The following is a 20,058-nucleotide window of genomic DNA, read 5'->3' on the forward strand; positions in this document are numbered from 1 at the left end:
ATATTTAATGCACTCTCCACAGGTATTTAACTTCAGCTGTTGGCCCTGGTGGCTGTGCAGTTTAGTCAGTCTATGGAAATGGGACCACACAGCAGAACTGAAAAGCCTTACATTTTGAGAAAAAAAATCAAATTTTAAAAATAACAAACTTATCTCAGTGGTGACTATTCTTGCTGCATAAATGACCCACTGTGTGGTGTGAGGCAAACTGTATGGCTATATTTGGTAAAATTCCACAGAGATATATGAATAGTGACAGTTACAGTTACTTCAGAGGACCTGGAACATAACCAAGAGACCCTTTGCTTGTATCTGTTATCTGTGTACTTCCATTTTTCTGTATTTCTAAGTGTCTGGCTCTAGTTCCTCATAAAGTATGTTTTTGCAGAACAGCAATATTTATTTTTATAGAAATATTCGATTGTGGGCATGACCAGAGGAATTTTAGAAAGCAAATAGTGTTTTTCCCCAAGCAGGAAGATCCAATGCACTGCAAGCAATGTGTGTCCATGATGAATAACCAAGAGGAAGTGTCTAATCCAGAAGGTATAGTTGAAGGCTACGAGGGAAGCCAGACCCTGGGAGACGATTGCACAGACTGCATCTTGCAGGCTCCGTCCTCACACTGAAGATAAGGTAACTGCGCAGCTACATGAGCTCAGCATAAAATCTCTTGGTCTCAGAGTGTGTCCATATTGAGCCCTCCAGGGAAGAGGCAGAAGAACCGGTATTGGTGGGGAATGTTTCAGTGTGACTGAAAGCGCAACTGGTCAGCCAACAGGCTACAGACCTGGAAGAGAAAATCGCAAGTACAAATTGGAGTGAGGAGGCAGTGCGCCTTGCTGCTAAAGGAGACCTCGTAGTTGTACTTGGGAAGTGGGTGAAGAGAATGGGTCACTTTTCCCGAGGCTATCTTATATGCCTTATAATGTCACTATGGAGGAATCTGTGCCACTGCAGTGGTTCTATAGAAGGCAGCGCTTTCCATTTGGACTCAGAAGGCAGCACTTCAAACCCCAGCGACCAGGACTCGGGAATGGTACAGCTGCAGCATGTTGTCATCCCTGCCAGGCTCGTACCACTGGCACAGGTGAGCAGAGTACTTACTAGAAGATTCGGCATTCAGGGAGTCAGGAGGCACAGGTTTTGTAAAGGTCAGTGGGGGCCTTGTTTAGTCTGATTACATAACTGTCTGCAGTGAGGTAAGGGGGTCACTTGTTTCTCCAAGAAGTTTTCCCCTCAAGCAGGGCAAGAGCAATGGCACATGGTATTAACCATCTCACTGTCATTGCTGTTAATCTGGTTATAGCTTTGCAATGGGATCATGGCTCCCCTGGACCAGTTGTTTTTGTATTTATTCTGTAAGAGAGTTGTATGTTTTATTGTTTGTTATTACCTCTCTCAGTCTCTTTTTATTTGGGTCAGTACTCCCTACTGTTTGTCAGCTCTGCCCATTGATTTGCAGTTCTTTTCCTGTTTGCCAGTCTTGCTTCTAAATAATCTCAGAAAGTTCCTTGATAGAGAACATTTATTAACCATGAAAAAATGTATAAAATGGTGACTGACCAGCTGACCAGCTGACCAGCTTCTATATACACTTATATACTGTGTATATATATGTGTGTGTGTGTGTGTGTGTATATATACATAAAATACATATAGTGGACTATAGTACAAGCAAATTCACCACCTACAGTATATATTATTTCAAAAAAACTTTGTAAAGTTACTGGTTGGGGTGGTTTAAAAGTAGCCTGTTTGATGCTGGTGGAACCTTACAACTCATTCTCAAGAGACATACAGTATATTTTTAGAGTATGTGCACTGATTCAAGGTCCCTCTAGCCCATGTATACTTTGATTAAACAGTTTGGTATAGTTAAGCTGCATTCAAACTGATATCATTTATGATGCTTTCTGTGGATAGTTGAACCTACTGTACCAGAACCTCCAGCAATCCTCCACATTACATCTGGAGGTTTGCTGACAGGGTCGGACTGGGCCAGCAAGACACCAGGATAAAACCTGGTTGCTGCACTGGACTGGGAGTCAAAATAGGCCCTGGCATTCCAAGAGGCCCAAATAGCCCCCCAACCAGCCCAATAAATAGTGACTGTTAATGGCATCTTTCAGCAGCCCCTCTGTCAGTCCCTCTGCCAGACCCGGCCTGCCTGGTTGGTCCCGCCATCCAACCCTGGTCTGATGCCTGCTCTGAGCCAGGTGCGCCTCCCCCACCCCTAATTGTGGCCACAATAAGAGGAATGCATTGTATGCACGCACATGTGCGGGAAGGGAGGATTAGGTATATGCTGACAGCAAGTTTTGCATCTGGCATGGGGGGCCCCTGAGGTGACAACCGAGATGGGCGATGGAGATACCAGTCTGGGGAGAACCAAATAAACACAAGAAAGGGGTTCTCGCAACAGGATCATGCTGGATATCAGCCTGATTTTATATCGGATATTGGGGAAGCAGAGCATTGTAGCCCGCTTGTACACCCTGGCCTTCGGCAGTTCATCGCCTGGTGCACAGTGTTGGAGGGATCGGCACCCTCCTCAGCAAACGATCCAAGAAAACACTGGCACTCAAAGGCAAGCAAATGCAGGGTTATACCCTTGCATATTTTATTCTGCAAACGTTTCGGGGTCAGACCCCTTTTTCAAGCAGATACTGGTCTGGCAGACTTTTTGGGAAGGACTGTTCACATATTCCCTTGCCAATAAGTTGCCAACTCAGGGTAGGTTTTGTTGGTCCATGTATGGCCAACTAAATGGATAGTATATTTGTGCTCTCGAGGAGATTTTGAGTCCCCAGATCCAGTGATTTACACTGCTTTTCTCTCATCTGTGCTGCTGATTTTAAAAAAAACAAAACATGCAGTTAAATTATGCGGTGAAATCATCTTGCTTATCCAATTACTCCCATAGCAGAAGTGCCCTGAAATAATCAGTTCCCAAAGATCTAACACAACAATTGAACCTGGGACCCATTACTAACAGCACTGTAATCCACCTGTGAGTGCACACACTAAAAATATTTTCTAGTCCAAATCAACTCCAGATTACTGTCCTGCCACAGTGTATGCTAATGTTGGGAAGGGGGCCATCAGGTTGGTTGATGATGACTTTTCCCCCACCCCAGCCCCCGCCACAATATTTCCTATAGACACCCATGGATGATTACACACTGCAACTGTGACTCCCAGGGGCTGATAAGGATTCCCACCCTTCATCCAGGCACAACTGCAGCACTTTTCTATAACATTTTATTTATTTAGCACTTCTAATTACAAAGCTGTAAAATAAGGTCCACCAATGGTTTGTAGTGTAATGGTTTGTAGTGTAAGTTTGGTGCCTGAGGTACACAAAAATTGACCACAGGCCATCGTTTATGTGCCTAATTGCTCCTTCTCCCATCATAATGTGGAGCCGATGAACAGGCTCTGTGTGTTATCACAAGTACTCACTTGGAATTACGTTTTGCTCTTATGACCCTTATTTATTGATTTATGAAAGGTATACATAATTTTCATATTTTATAAACTAGGAATTTTATTGGCAGCCTTCACTTTACAATCTCTTGTAATGTCCAAGTGTAAAATTTGCAAATCAGTTTTGTACAAAATAATTTCTAGAGGAATGGAAGTATCTGTACAACGGAACATCTATGTTCAAGGTAACATATTTGTGGAATACAAGGTATATCTGCAATGTAATGTATATGTGACACTTCCGGTGCACAAGTGGAATTTAAGGTATATGTGCTAAGTAATATATATATGTGTAAGGTAATACCTATATATTTCCAGTTTTACAATTTCTTTTGCAGCTATAAAATAAGTTAGACATTGAAGTACCCTAAACAGCACCTGTCATCCAAAAGTTGTTTCTTTACTACATGTGCAGCCTCTGCTTGGGGGAAATGATAGGCTACCCTGCACCTGGGAGGGAGCACCTGGTGCAGGCGGTCATGTTGTGGCACTGAGAATACTACCACTCATTACACACACATTCATGTGACTTCATACGCATGTGCATAATGAGTGCACCAGAAAAAGCAAATTATGCACTTGTGCTCCGCTAAACATGGCCGCCTGCAACCTGCTGCTGGCAGCATAGCGCTAGCAATGGGCATTTCTTCTATTAGACCACACTTCCAGTCAGGGAAACAGAAGCAGTCTGGATAACAGGTCCCCAGGGCCGGATTTATATAGTGGATGCCCCTTAGTCCACTGCCGTTCATTGCCCCTGTCCCCACCCCTTTATTTGTGCATATTTTCATCATCTGAACCGGACAATGGGGATTAGTGCATGGTAAATTTAAAAAATGATTGCATCTCCAGCACATCACCTGTGTTTTTGAACCAATGTGGGTGTGGTTGGGCAGCATGCCGCCCCCCTAAAATTCTGCCGCCCTAGGCCCTGGCCTAGATAGCCTTTCCACAAATCTGGGTAAACCCTGAAAGAGTTCTTAGGTATTAGATGATGCATTAAAATTTGTGTATATTAAAGGGATCCTGTCATCAGAAAACATGTTTTTTTCAAAACGCATCAGTTAATAGTGCTACTCCAGCAGACTTCTGCACTGAAATCCATTTCTCAAAAGAGCAAACAGATTTTTTTTATATTCAATTTTGAAATCTGACATGGGGCTAGACATTTTGTCAATTTCCCAGCTGCCCCTGGTCATGTGACTTGGGTCATGGGTGAGTGCTGACTTCTAATCTTCTTTTCTGTGCCCAAAGCCTACCAATAAAGCCAAAATTAGCTGGTATATGTTTCTAAAGCTCCACGAGTAAGACTTTCCTGATATGACATTTAACCTGTATAAAAGGAAAATCATAAGCCAGCAGAAAATTTTGACTTTTAGATAAGAAGGAATAATGAACTCTGCTTTACAGAGAAAGCAGAGGGGCTTTAAGTCTAGGATATAGCACTTCACAATTGAACAAGATCAGGGAGATGACCAATTTGTTAGGGAATAATCTAATTTAACAATGACTGATCTGTTGTACAGAAAAGCTCAATTGTTCTTTCAGGAAAGTTGATTCGGTCAATGTTGATATTAATTGAATCCTCTAAAAAAAGAAACTATTTTTAGGCAATATAATTGCTCATAGTCTACTATAGCATACTCTATTCCATACCCCATTTTAGGCAATATAATTGCTCATAGTCTACTATAGCATACTCTATTCCATACCCCAGTTCATTCAGTCTTTTTGGGGCTAAGAGATCAATTCCCTGAAAGGCTTGGCCAGTGGTAACAATTTTGATCAAATCAAATGAGATTTCCTGTCAGTTATGCATCTATTTAAAACTCCTTCATAGGTTGAATGACTTGAATTGATATTGATAAATTCCATTGCACAAAAAAGTATAAATGTACCCTTCTAATAATTCAAAATACCTGGGGGCAGATTCCCTAAAGGGTGAAGTGACTAATGCTAGCGAAAATTAGCCAGAGATGTCATTTCATAACTACGCAGATTCCCGTCACTTTGCTAGTGAAAGAGATAGACGCTAGCGTTGCTTCGCACTCTAACGCCACTTCAGACCAGGCAACATGCAATGGAGTGGGTAGGCCTTCCTCAATTTTTTGTTAAAAAAACGCTGGCGTCTTTTCCCTTTTTTTGAGTGAAATCCTGCAAAAGACCTTATATTTTTTTTGGGTAACGGGTTCCCCCCTACATTTCCTAACATATGGGACATAAACTATACATTGGGCTCATGTGTACGGCATTATAACAACTCTTATTTTGTAAAGGTTCCCTGGGCTTGTGTTATGTAATGTATTTGCTGCAACATATACATCCATTCAACTTTCACTTCCCACCGTATGCAAATTAGCCAACGCTAGCACAACTTCGCCAGTGTTCGGCGCCCTGGACGCACCTTTGAATCTTAGGAAATTAGCGTTGTCCTTGCGAATTTACGTCCTTGCAAATTTTCGCGTGCTTAGGGAATTTGCCGTTTGTCACCTTACATAGAAAACATTGCAGGGCTTATTTCCATTCCCAAACAGTGGAATGAGTCCAAGACTACCAAACTTTGATGAACCCTCTTGCCCTCTGCAGGAATCGTAATCAGAACTTCAAGCCAAAAATGCTTCTCAGGGTTGCTGCCGATGACATGGGTCACCCATCTTTGTAAATTGAAATTTGCATTTGTGGGGGGGGGTGTTTACATGTCCTTTTTTATACATTGTCCAGGGTCTGCTATGGGATTCATTACCTTAAATGAGCCAATCTTTTGGGAGGTCTAAAGTAACTAAGGAAGGCTTAGACAATGTTAAATTACAATTTTTGCAAATTACAATTTTTTTTACAAATTGAGTCTTTTTGATAAAATTCAGCAGGGCTTTACACTTCAGTGTATTTCTGCCCTTCCAAATGACAGTATAATAGTGCAGTATATAATTGTAAGAGCGAAGCTTCAAATGGTGCACTGAGAAATATTATGTTATTTTAAGTATTTGTATTGCAGTAGGAATCAAAAATATAGTCCTGCAGTGGGACCATGTAACGTAATTCATATGTTAGAAGTGAACTCAGTAGTAAATTTGGTTTTGTTAGTAATTTCTGTCAAAAGACGTCTTCAGAAAATGTCCTGTGGCTTTATGCCAAGCCAACACAGAGCAGTGTTAGCCAAGAGGCAGATAACTCATACTCAAAGTGCTTGATGTATGAGGATTCCTTACACCTACTCCTAATAAGTCGTATTATTGCCATGGCTGAGATATTGTCCCTAAGTTAAGCCTTTGCCCTATAACCTATAGCTATACTGATATATTTTTATACTGATATATTTTTCACATGCCTAAATAATCCCTTGATGCACTCTGACATTTTCTTAATAGCACAAGGGCTGGTATTCCATGGGGTATTATGATGCTCTGAGAACTATATAACGTTTTCACTTCTTTGGTATGTGGGGGAATCATATTGCCTGTTCTCTGAGAGCTTTGAATCCAATACAAAACATATGAGTCTTCTTATTTACACAGAACATAATAAGTTAAGTTAAAACCACATGAGAGTTAAAATCAAAGCCACCAAAAATAACCACTGACTTTCAATCATCATTTTTAAAATGCCTCAATTAAAAGTATAATTGTTTCTGTACAACCCTGTTAGTGGAACAGTGTGGCTATTCACATGATTAAATCTATAAATGTATGGCCATATTTCTTTTCTGAAGGCACTTTCATCATATACAGTAGTCTTTTTTTTATCTTTGAACATGTTTTCATTTTCATATGCTACAAATTATTCCTACCCTGTTCAACCCATTTGGGCCCCATGATACAGCAAAGTGTTTCCCCCCATCATAATCGAGCATACTTAAGCTAATCTAGTGGATCTAGTATAAGGGCCTTTATAACATTCTTTGCTAATTTTATGATACCTTAACCACTATTACCAAATGAGCACATAAACAGCAAAAAATAAAGCTTTTATAGCCCAGGTACGAACTACTGAAATCCGACTACTGAAATGTAGGAGTCAAAAAATTATATTAAACTAGTATATGTAAATTGATAGAGCTTACATTGTTCATGGCCAAAGAAAGAAAAATGTTTAAGGTTACACAGCTTTCCACAGGATCTTTTTCTTAAAGGAAAACTATACCCCCAAAATGAATACTTAAGCAACAGATAGTTTATATCAAATTGAATGACATATTAAAGAATCTTACCAAACTGGAATATATATTTACATAAATATTGCCCTTTTACATCTCTTGCCTTGAACCACCATTTTGTGACTCTATCTATGCTGTCTCAGAGATCACCTGACCAGAAATACTACAACACTAAGGGGCAGATTCACTAAGCTCGAGTGAAGGATTCGAATGAAAAATACTTCGAATTTCGAAGTATTTTTTTGGTACTTCGACCATCGAATTGGTTAAATTCGTTCGAATTCGAACGAAATCGAACGAATCGAACGAAAAATCGTTCGACTATTCGACCATTCGATAGTCGAAGTACTTCCCCTTTAAAAAAAACTTCGACCCTTTACTTCGGCAGGTAAAACCTACCGAAGTCAATGTTAGCCTATGGGGAAGGTCCCCATAGGTTTGCTAACCTTTTTTTGATCGAAGGATTTTCCTTCGATCGTTGGATTAAAATCCTTCGAATCGTTCGATTCGAAGGATTTAATCGTTCGATCGAACGAAAAATCCTTCGATCGATCGAACGAAGGATTAGCGCTAAATCCTTCGACTTCGATATTCGAAGTCGAAGGATTTCAATTCGAGGGTCGAATTTCGAAGTATTTTTAACTTCGAAATTCGACCCTTAGTGAATCTGCCCCTTACTGTAACAGGAAGAAGTGAGGAAGCAAAAGGCAGAACTCTGTCTGTTAATTGGCTCATGTGACCTTACATGTGGTTTGTATGTGTGCACAGTGAATCTTACGATCTCAGGGGGCGGCCCTTATTTTTTAAAATGGCAATTTTCTATTTATGATCACCCAATGGCACATACTACTAAAAAAGTATATTATTATGATAATGGTTCATTTACATGAAGCAGGGTTTTACACGTGAGCTGTTTTACTCAGTATCTTTTAATAGAGACCTACATTGTTTGGGGGTATAGTTTTCCTTTAAGATACATTGAGGTTTTATGTGGAATATATTAACTAGAAACCCATTAATCAGAAGGCTTGAAAATATGGCAGTGAAATTTTCTACAGAACCGTATAAAACCCCTATACTGTAGGATGTAGGTTTAGGATGTAGCTTCATCTTAAAGTGGACCTGTAACCCAGACACAAAAATCTGTATAATAAAAATCCTTTTCAAATTAAACATGAATTCCAATTTCTATTTTTTATTAAAGCATTCATAGCTGTTGTAAGCTCATTTAAAAATCTCAGCTGTCAATCAAATATTGCTGCCCCTCCTCTATGCCATGGGCATAGAGGCGGGGCAGACAATTACTTTCACTTTCCATTCAGCACTTCCTAGATGTCACTGCTCTCCCCGCATTCTCCCGTTCTTTTCACCATTTAATTCTGTAAGCAGGGAATGGGGATCGGGTTCCCCATTCTGGTGCAAAAACAAGATTCTGAGATGATGCAAGGCTTTCCTTAAAAACAGTGTCCACAAAATGGCTTCTGCCTACTTGCTATCATTTTGAATTCCCAGACTGAAGGAAACAAGATTCAAATAATTTATATAGTGTAATTAAAGTTCATTTTGCTTGACTAATGTGATAAAATAGGATTTTGAATAATTTTTTTGGGTGACAGGTCCCCTTTAACAATTCAGCAGGTAGAACCAGGCAAAGTAGAAAGGGTAACATATTGGAAAGTTTAAACTTTGATACATTTGTGGATTAACCTTTATTCGTCTGAGCGAGAATTCACCTGGAGAAACGTCACGAAAGTTTTCTAGCGCTGAGGTTTTTTGCTAGCAGATTGTCATCTTTGCTTATTAGAGCACAATTTTTCATAAGGTGCGAGGTGCAGAGCCAGGGTCAGACTGGACATTGGTGGGCCCACCGTATTCCAAACCTCTGGGGCCCTCAGTGCACATGCGCAAACGGCGGCACGCCGGAGCTGCCATTGTATGTTTTTTGGGGGGGGGGCGGCAGATCGGGGGAGGGGGTCTGGGTTGCTGAAGGACCATGAGGGCCGGAGCCCACCAGGTTTTTTCCTGATGACCCGCCAACCCTGTGCAGAGTACAGCTAGAACAAGGATCCAAGTGCTTTATAAAACAACAGTAAGGGGGTGTGCGTTTGTGCTCCTTACTGCTCTCGTCTTTAGCTTTCATGCAGGCTGTCAGTAAAAGACCCCCTTTAATATACAGAGGCAAATAAAATAGAATTAAAGGATAGTCACATCATTAGCAAAAGCTGCCTATAGCTCTGTTTTTTGAATGGTTGTTCATGGTCCCCAACATATGCTATTGTTTCTTAAAGGGTTGGTTTACGTTGAACTTTTTTAGTAAGTTTTTAGTGTGCTATAGAATGGCCATTTCTAAATATCAATTGGCCTTCATTTTCTTAATTATTATATCATCTTCTTCTGAATCTTTCCAATTTTCAAATGGGGGTTGCTGACCCCAGCAAACAAAAAAAAAAACAATTGTCCTGTGAGGCTACAATTTTATTGTTATTTTTTATTTCTTATTGTTCTATTCAGATCCTCTCCTATTCATATACATATTCATGTCTTATTCAAACCACTCCCTGATTGCTAAGGTAATTTGAACCCTAGAAACCAGATAAGTTGCTGTACAAAAAGTGAAATTATTAAAAACCACAAATAATACAAAGAGTTTATGATATTACTTATATTTATAATAAAACTCTCCACATCATACTAAAAGTTAACACAAAAGTAACCCCTTTTTATAATGTTTTTATTGATTTATTTTGTCTTAGCAATATAGGTACAAACATATCTGGTGAAAATGTGTACAAGATCTGGCTGTAGGAATTGATTTGAAATTGTAATTCGGAAACAACCAGTACAATATCAGCACATCATTATATGGATACATAACTGAAAATAACTTTACGTGATTTTTACATTTTAAAAATACAATTTTCCTTGTCAAGACAGTGCCACACCAAAATGTTCAGAAACCCATTTATCAGGGACAATAAGACAGCATACTGTATATTGTCACGTTCAAGTGGCTGCTGACATAAAAGCAAAGTCAGGATATGAACGTAATAGGACCCTTAGGAAAACAAATGTTTTAACTGTGACCTTGGAGTATTTCCTTCCATAAATGAGGATTAGTCAAACTTGAACAGAATAGTATGTTTTACTGCACTGAGCTGTCCCATAAATACAGTCTTGTAACATACAGGAAATATAGCAGGAACAGGTAACAGACTGTACTTCTCCATATGGGATACACAAATTGATTTTTTACTACAAACCATGCCAAATGTACTTCATTGGTACAGGTATGGGTCCTATTATCTAGAATACTTGGGAACTGGGGTTTTCTGAATAATGGATTTTTCAGTAATTTGGATCTTCATACCTTAACTAGAAATCATGTAAACATTAAATAAACCCAATAAGCTGGTTTTGCTTCCGTGAAGGATTAATTATAAGGTACTGTTTTATTATTACAGAGAAAATAAAATTATTATTACAGTTATAAAAATCTGGATTATTTTATTATAACAGAGTCTATTGGAGACAGTCTTTGCGTAATTCGATAAAGGGTTTCTGCATAACATGTCCCATACTTGTATCAGGCATCTTTATAATTGTGGTGTTTCAGAAAGTTGTTCTTAGACATGTTAAACAACAAAAATGTTTCCTAGAACATTTGCCTTAACATATTCCCAATAAACTAGTAAGCAAGCATCAGGTCAGGTAGCAAAAATTGTCAGTAAGTTATGCTTGAAAGTTTGTGAACCCTTTAAAAATGTTTGTATTTTTATATGACTGTGTCCCAAAACATCATCCTTTTTTCAAAAAAGTCCTAAAAGTACACAAAGAAAACCTAGCTAAACAAATGAAACATAAATGATTATATTTGGTCATGTATTAATTGAAAAAAATAACATATCTTTATGAAAAAGAAGGAAAGTATCCCCTTTCAATCAAACGAAAACACCCAGGACAAATCTTGGATCCCTACTAACTTACTGGTTTTATTGGGGCGACTAAAAAAGGAAATGGAGGTAATACTAGTCCCCTGTCAGTATTTCTGTATTGTGCTTAACACTTAAATCAAATAGCTCCTTCAGTATTTATTATCATCACTAAATAAATGATCCTATAAAGTGCAAGTGCTTAAATTAATTAATTACCTCTATTGAGGCTTTTAAACAATTAGTTTATATTTCTAAAGTGATTCAGTGCTGAAATAATGTGTAAAAAAGTAAATTAAATTAAATTACAATTAATTACTATATACAATCATTTGTAATTCATTACCAGTTCTTATTTCATTTGTGAACAATAAGGAGTTAATAAATAATTTATATTCCAATACTAAAGTGCTAGAGTGCCGAAAAAGTTAATAAATTATCTAATTGATCAATTTTAATAAAAAAAGAGATTTAGTACCTCTGATTTCGTGAGAAAGTAGGAAAAGGAAATAAGTATGGGTGGAGAAGTCCTGTGTAATCTAACTGATCATTTGGCTAACTGTGGGACCCCACAAAGAGGGAGAAGTCAGTGCTTCTGGGACTGTGGTCTCAATTGTAACCTTATCTAGCTGTAGTTGAGAACTAGCTTTCTAAAAAACCACAAATCCCAGAGCACTTATAGTGAAAACAGATAATAAGAATAAAGTTAAGATCTCCTTAGTCAGAGCTAAAAAGCAGCCACAATATCGCTTTCCAAGAAGAATAGTTAAAAAGAACCCCCCTAAAGGTTTTAGCTAAAATGGTATGAACCGTTTATATTTAAAGGTAAGAAAGTGACTAAAATAAGTGAATCCATAGGATGCCTATATATGGTATATTTATTACTGTAGGGGACAGGAAGAATCCTTCCCCTGTTTGTCTTCCAGTGACATCATCCAGCCCAGTTGCATGCTGGATAGTGACCCGATTGGCTGGGAACCCCAGTGCATCCTGGGGAGAAAGGGTGTGCCTGACTTTGGAGCCAAAAGCACAGGGTCTCCCAGGAAGAGAGCTGAGAGAGCCAGCGTGAGTAGCTGTAAGACTGTGAGGTGCAGAGAAGAAGCTGCTGAATCTGGGGAGATTGAGCCCAGCCTGTCCCCTGCCAAGTTGCTGCAAACTCAGAAGGAGAAAGGTGCCACTAGTGAGACTGATTCTGCTGCAGAGCTGTGTGTGATCTCCAGTGTGAATTCCTCTGAGAGCACCCCGGTGAGTGAGCCACCCAAGGGAGGATACTGGCACGGATACAAGCGTGGGGCCCCATACTGAAGACAGCTGTTAACCCTTTACCTGCTACGAGAGAGCTGCTGCCAACATTCAAAAGGGAGAGGTACTTTTGGGGAATAAGGTAGCGCTACCTGGGGAGTAAGAGCTCTGGGGAAGGGACAATCATTTGACCTGTGTTATTATTAACCCCTTCAGGAGGATTGGGACTGTGATATCTACCAAGGACTGTGATATCTACCAAGGACTGTGTGAAGCAACAGTTAATCACCTAATAGTGGTTTAGGGAGTGTCCCACGTGTCCCCAGTGTAGGAGTGCAGAGTGTATTAGTTGCCCAAGTGTTTACTTTTGTTTATCTAAAGTTTATATTGGTTCAAATTGCAAACTGTGTGTTTTATTATTCCTAGTGTAACCCCCTGAGGTGTCTTCCTCAGTGTTCACTAGGTGGAGGCACTGCGCTGTAATTCCCAGTTCCCAGTACTTTTCAATGCAAAAGGGACTCAGGGCCCCTGGATTGCCAAGGGTAAGTGGTGATTTAAAGAGACAGTAACCAAATTAGTGTTACATTTTGGAGGCACTGCTGAGATGTCGACTGGGAAGCTGGATATGTTTGATGAAAATATGTCTTCATTTGAAACTCCACAAACTGTTCGCCAGTGGTGTACTGCATTGGGACTTAACCCTAGAAAGGTTGCCGCTGTAGGGCCTATGGTGCCCAGAGTGAAAGAAGAATTTATTTACCAAATTCTCGATGGGGAACAGACTTTTTACCGCCCAAGAGTGGCTGCGTCACGGAGAGATTCTGCTGGGGTCCTACTAAATGTTCTTATAGAAAGCCCTAAAGAGATAGATCGTGACCGGGTTCCCCCTGATATTGATGCTGAAAGTGAAGGGCCCTGGAAGATTGTTCTGCCTGATATGTCTGATGATGCAGATGAGTTAACTTCCCAGGGTGATGCCCTTACTACTCAGTATGCTGTGAAGGCACAGGAAAGTGTGCTGCGGGACAAGACATTGTTTGATTCACCAGCTGGGAAGAGTCAAGTAAAGAGATGTCCATCCTGTGAGAGCGTGGTCTCCAAGGGGAGTCGGCATAGCTCTGGTTGCCGGCTGGATACCCCAGAGATTGTGAGCGCGCTGGGACAACTGACTGACCAACTAACACAGCTGGCCTGGAATGGTAATTTTAAGAGACTTAAAGTGTTTTCCGGCACAGATCCTGTACCTACTGGTGAAGAGTCCTTTGAGAGCTGGAGAGACTCCACTGTTGTGTCCGTGAGAGATTGGACTGGCCCCGAGACGACTATGAGAAGGAAGATCCTTGAGAGTCTCCGCAGTCCTGCCGTGGATGTTGTTAAATCCTATATGGTTGGCCACCCTGATGCTACTTCAGGTGATCTGATTGAAGTCCTGGAGGTGACGTTTGGCCCTGTAGAGAGTGCTACAGAGATGCTTCATCGCTTCCACTCTACCTTTCAAAAAGAGAAGGAAGATTTGTCTGTTTATCTTGTGCGGCTAGAACAAGGCCTGAGACTGCTAGTGAGCCGTGGTGCAATTTCAGACGGTGAAATGGATCCTCTGAGAATTCGCCAATTGAAGAGAGGGACCCTGAATAGTGACCCTGTTGCCATGACAATTAGAGCACACTACCAGGATAAGTTACCCCCTGGGTACATTGCTCTGATGGAGAGAGTGCGGCGAGAGGAGGCGGATGCCTATGTGAGGGTCAGACGAAGTCCCACTTCAGGGCATACAGAGAAATCCCCTGCTGATGCTAAACTGTTGGAGGAAAACAAGAAGCTTCGCAAAGAGTTGGAGGAGTTAAAAGCTCAACTGTCAGAGAGAGCCAGACCACCCCCAGCTGAGGCTAAGAAAATTCCTAAGTGTTACCGGTGTGGCAAGCTTGGCCACATCCAGCCAAACTGTCCAGTTCCTGATGAAGGTGAAACCCAATCTGCACTGTGTAAAGTACGCCGCAGGCGTAGAAGTTTCTTTGGAAGATGTTACAAGTGCCAAGTGATGGGTCATCAGGCCCGGAATTGTAAGACTTACAAAAATGTTACAGTACAGAAGTCTTATTATGAGCCTTCCATCTGTGAGAGTGACTCCCTTGAAGAGGATAAGGTGTTGAGTCGAGAGAAGACTACTGTGGAGAACCCTATTGGCATGAAGGTGGTCCCTGAAACCTCTGATACCCCCGATAGATCTAAAGGACTGGGTCTGGGTAAGCGCAGGTCTTCATGTAGGGCAAATGTTAGGGTCTCAGGTAACAGTAGTGACACCAACATTATTGACTGTTTTACTGTTCAGGCATGCCAGGGCGTACGGCAAGCGAGGTCGTTGCCGGTTTGTCCAAGGGGAGAATGTAGGGGACAGGAAGAATCCTTCCCCTGTTTGTCTTCCAGTGACATCATCCAGCCCAGTTGCATGCTGGATAGTGACCCGATTGGCTGGGAACCCCAGTGCATCCTGGGGAGAAAGGGTGTGCCTGACTTTGGAGCCAAAAGCACAGGGTCTCCCAGGAAGAGAGCTGAGAGAGCCAGCGTGAGTAGCTGTAAGACTGTGAGGTGCAGAGAAGAAGCTGCTGAATCTGGGGAGATTGAGCCCAGCCTGTCCCCTGCCAAGTTGCTGCAAACTCAGAAGGAGAAAGGTGCCACTAGTGAGACTGATTCTGCTGCAGAGCTGTGTGTGATCTCCAGTGTGAATTCCTCTGAGAGCACCCCGGTGAGTGAGCCACCCAAGGGAGGATACTGGCACGGATACAAGCGTGGGGCCCCATACTGAAGACAGCTGTTAACCCTTTACCTGCTACGAGAGAGCTGCTGCCAACATTCAAAAGGGAGAGGTACTTTTGGGGAATAAGGTAGCGCTACCTGGGGAGTAAGAGCTCTGGGGAAGGGACAATCATTTGACCTGTGTTATTATTAACCCCTTCAGGAGGATTGGGACTGTGATATCTACCAAGGACTGTGATATCTACCAAGGACTGTGTGAAGCAACAGTTAATCACCTAATAGTGGTTTAGGGAGTGTCCCACGTGTCCCCAGTGTAGGAGTGCAGAGTGTATTAGTTGCCCAAGTGTTTACTTTTGTTTATCTAAAGTTTATATTGGTTCAAATTGCAAACTGTGTGTTTTATTATTCCTAGTGTAACCCCCTGAGGTGTCTTCCTCAGTGTTCACTAGGTGGAGGCACTGCGCTGTAATTCCCAGTTCCCAGTACTTTTCAATGCAAAAGGGACTCAGGGCCCCTGGATTGCCAAGGGTAAGTGGTGATTTAAAGAGACAGTAACCAAATTAGTGTTACATTACATTGTAGTTTTAAGGCCTCAGCCTCATATTATTTAGATTACCCTAATGTCTCTCTGCTGCATATCAGAAGGCTGCGTTTTATTTACAAGGCTTCAAAGGTGCATTGCATTCAGTTGTTACTGCTCTTTTACTAGTTTTGCTTCTCTTGAATTATGGGCATGAAGAAAAAAAAAAAGAAAAGTATATTATTATTGAAAATGGTTTATTTACATGAAGCAGGGTATAACATATGAGCTGTTTTTTGCAATATCTTTTTATAAAGACCTACATTGTTTGGTGGTATAGTTTTCCTTTAATTGTCCTTTTTTTTATTATTTATAGATTTTGAATGACTTACCTTCATCTTCAGACTCTTTCAAGCTTTTAAATGGGGGTCATTGACCCATCTAAAAAACAAATGCTCTGTACTGCTACAAATGTATTGTTTTTGCTACATTTTATTACTCATCTTTCTATGCAGGCCTTCTCCTTTTCATATTCCAGTCTCTAATTCAAATCAGTGCATAGTTGCTATGGTAATTTGGACCCTAGCAACCAGATTGTTGCCATTGCAAAATGGAGAGTAGCTAAATAAATAGCATAATATCTCAAACACCACAAATAGAAAAATGAAACCAATTGCTAATTGTCTCAGTATAGCTTGCTCTACATCATACTAAAACTTAATTTAAAGAGATACTGATATCAGAAAATAACCTTTTTTATTATTTATGTAACATTGCATTGTTTTTGAATGCTCTTTATAATTTTGCCATAAAAGTATCTGCCTGATGCTTTTACATTACCTTTCGTACTACCCTGTTCCTCTGTGAGGGGGCTGCCATATTTGTGCAGCAGTAGTCTGTTAGCATTAGAAACTAACTGACAGGCTGAGAAGGGACTGTCAGGTTGGTAAAACAGTCCTGTTTAGGAACTTCAAGTGACAATTACAAAAGCAGAACTACGAGTGAAAAATTATCAACCTCTTTTCATCCTAATTTGCATATGCATATTTTACTTTATTGTTTTGTGAAAAAAAGTCACTTGATTCCCCTTCCAGCCCTTAATTTGCATATGCAAATTAGGATTCTGATTCAGTTTGGCCGGCAGAAGGATTCGGCCGAATCCGAATCCTGCTGAAAAAGGCCAAATCCTGGCCGAATCCTGTATTCCCTACTTTTAATGTAGATTCATATATTGAAAAGAAAATTTTTAGTGTCAGTAACACTTTAAAAGTGAACCATTTAATAAAATAATTGAAGACAGCCTATACCAGCATGTTTATATAATGAAAAATCTACTGATCATAGGTTAGCATACCCGGCAGTCTCAAGTAGCTCCCCAAAGTCTTTCCCCAGTTTTTAGTCATGAAAATGTCATGACAGAGTGAAAATAAATGATTCATCAGTTTCTATAGATGCTTGGGACCTGAGGTTGTCTGAATAACAGGCCTATTGGTAATCTAAAGCAAATCAGTCAAAGCATTTTTTTTAAAATCACATTCCTTTATTTCTGAGCTTTCTAGAAAATGGGTTTCTGAATAATGGATCCCATACATCACAAAATATCCACATTTGTATCAACCTCATAGTAGCTAAACTCAAAGCATGAATGTAAATGGGATATATGCATCCATGTATAAATATATATGCACACATACATATGCTATGCAGACAAATGCAGGGGTCACAGGTCAAGTATGTTTTAGATCCTATGCTGTGTAACTGAGCCCCTAACTGAGCCCCAGAGATTAGTTACACTGTTTTCTTTTGCAGAAACGACGGAGTTAAATTTAAACAGGTCACTGGAAATCAAAGCCACTTATGTTTCATATAGGAATATGGTAGTTTCCCATGTAGATCTTAAATGAAAATCAGATGTCAGAGAAGAATAATTCAACATATACTCTACCAGCAGTGTTCAGTCGTTCTTGTTACAAGATGTTTGCAATGTAGGTGTTTTGCAATAATGCAAACCAAAAATAATTTTTAGTTATATATTAAAGATATAAACTGCTTAATTCAAAATCATCTTGAATAACGCAGAGCAACACCTGTAATTACATAGCATAATTCATATCATATCTGAAAACTCTAGAAAGATCAATTAAAATCATTGGCTATGATAATGTATATTTTTAGTACAGTTCCAGAAGTTACTGGTGCACTGTAACAACAGAGGTTGGATATACAGAATGCACCCTCTTCATATAGCCTAGAATTGGTAACTAACTGTCCGGCTTTTGACAGCCCAGCCAGCATACTTACTGAAAAAAAGCATTTCGTATCTTGTCGGTGCTATATATATAAATGATGATGATATCCTGACTTTATCTTTGATCTCCTGCACCGACTCCAGAAAAAAACGTTTCTGAAACTTAATTAAAATAAGAGTCTTTTTAACAGAGAGCCCAGCAGCTGCACTTGGATACTTTTGTAACAATTTTAAGATAAGCAAAGAATCAATTGTAACTATTTAAGATAAGCCTTAGTGATGTGCAGGCCGGCCCGATACCCGCCGGTGCAGGCCGGCCTGATACCCGCATGGTCAGGCCAACTTCACTCGCTTCTCTGCCATCGTCAAATGCCGACTTCTGGGTTCGTCTTTTATAGACACTGCGCCTGCTCGTCCTGCTCCTTTTGTGGCATCATAGGCAGGGGCGGGAGAGCGCGGGTCTATAAAAGCAACCCAGAAGTGTGGATGCTGGCGGGCTAAGCGAGGGTGGGTGTGGGTCAGGGAGATGCTGACCTGCACATCACTAATAGGCAGGTCTCATGGGAGAACTGAGACTCACAGCTTAAAGGGCAACTCACCATCATTAGCAACACTTTCATAACCTGCCACATTTTGTAAAATGGACATAGTAATTCGTTTTTGTCCCTCATTTTTCGAATGTTGGAAGGTATGGTATCAGGATAGGGTTTGTTTATAGTAGGAGGAAAATCCTGACAAACACAGGCATACTCTTGTTGCTGTAATGTTGTGCTGCCTTCTAGTAACAGTGTTAATACGTTTTGTCAGTGCTACACTAAATACACTGTAATGTTGTTTTGCAATTGACAGAGTTAAGCTTTCAGCTGCTGACTTTCTTGCAAAGTGTTAGTTACATGTACCCATAAAATGAGCTGCCTTGGAGATAAACCTCTCAGCAGTACATTCCAGAATTTCAGTGTCACATAGAGTATACAAGGATCCAAATTAAACCTTTGTCTCACTATATATGGAAATTGTCCCAGGCGGCATATTAGTAACCATTTGTATTGCTGCAAAAGTTGCAGATGAGTTTTTAGATCAAATACATTGATTTATCTGAAAGTTGATAGGATTAATTGTATGGGTAGTTATTATTCCTAAAAACTATTCTTATGTTCATGATTACATAAAATGTATATACAGAGAAGCTGGTTGAGTTGAGGCTATAACAAACTTGTAGTTAAACTCTCTATTACACATGTGTTTTCAGATTTTTTTAATATAGGATAGGGCTTTGAAAAAGAAGCAAACCATGGTCAAATGTACCATCGGCAGATACTGAAGAATGTGGCCAAAAGCAAGACAGATAATTTACTAGTGCCAGCACAAGCAAGAGTCTGAAGAAAGAACACCATCCAATATCAGTTAATTGGCCCAGGACAGTCTAGTAAAGAGAGACCATCAGTAAAACATGGTATACTGGAAGTGGTTGCTATTTATACTTCATCATGGTGTGCCAGGTTATGAATCATTCATTAATCCATGTGCTAGCCAGGATGCCTCATATTCACCACAGCCCATTCTGGCTTTAAGTTTTGGATTTGGTCAAGGTCTCTAAAATGCAAATTGCAGAGGAAGGCATTAATGTGGCAGCACATAAAAACAGCATGCTTTAATCCTCTCTCTGCAAGTAGATTAGGTTCTATCGTTTACAGCTTTTGGTTAGCCAAGGAACCACTTTTAA

The 20,058-nt window shown here is 40.2% G+C and overlaps 1 protein-coding gene across 1 annotated transcript in view; it reads left to right on the forward strand.

The window, feature by feature from the left end:
- Nucleotides 1-361: 361 nt before the first annotated feature.
- Nucleotides 362-20,058, forward strand: part of LOC108717424 (laminin subunit alpha-4-like) — a 103,622-nt gene continuing 83,925 nt past the window's right edge. The window contains 1 exon segment of the mRNA XM_041564625.1: nucleotides 362-1,090. Within this exon segment, the coding sequence (XP_041420559.1) occupies nucleotides 890-1,090 (201 nt within the window). The 5' untranslated portion in view covers nucleotides 362-889.

This window comes from Xenopus laevis, chromosome 5S (assembly GCF_017654675.1).
Source record: "Xenopus laevis strain J_2021 chromosome 5S, Xenopus_laevis_v10.1, whole genome shotgun sequence".
Lineage (NCBI taxonomy): Eukaryota > Metazoa > Chordata > Amphibia > Anura > Pipidae > Xenopus > Xenopus laevis.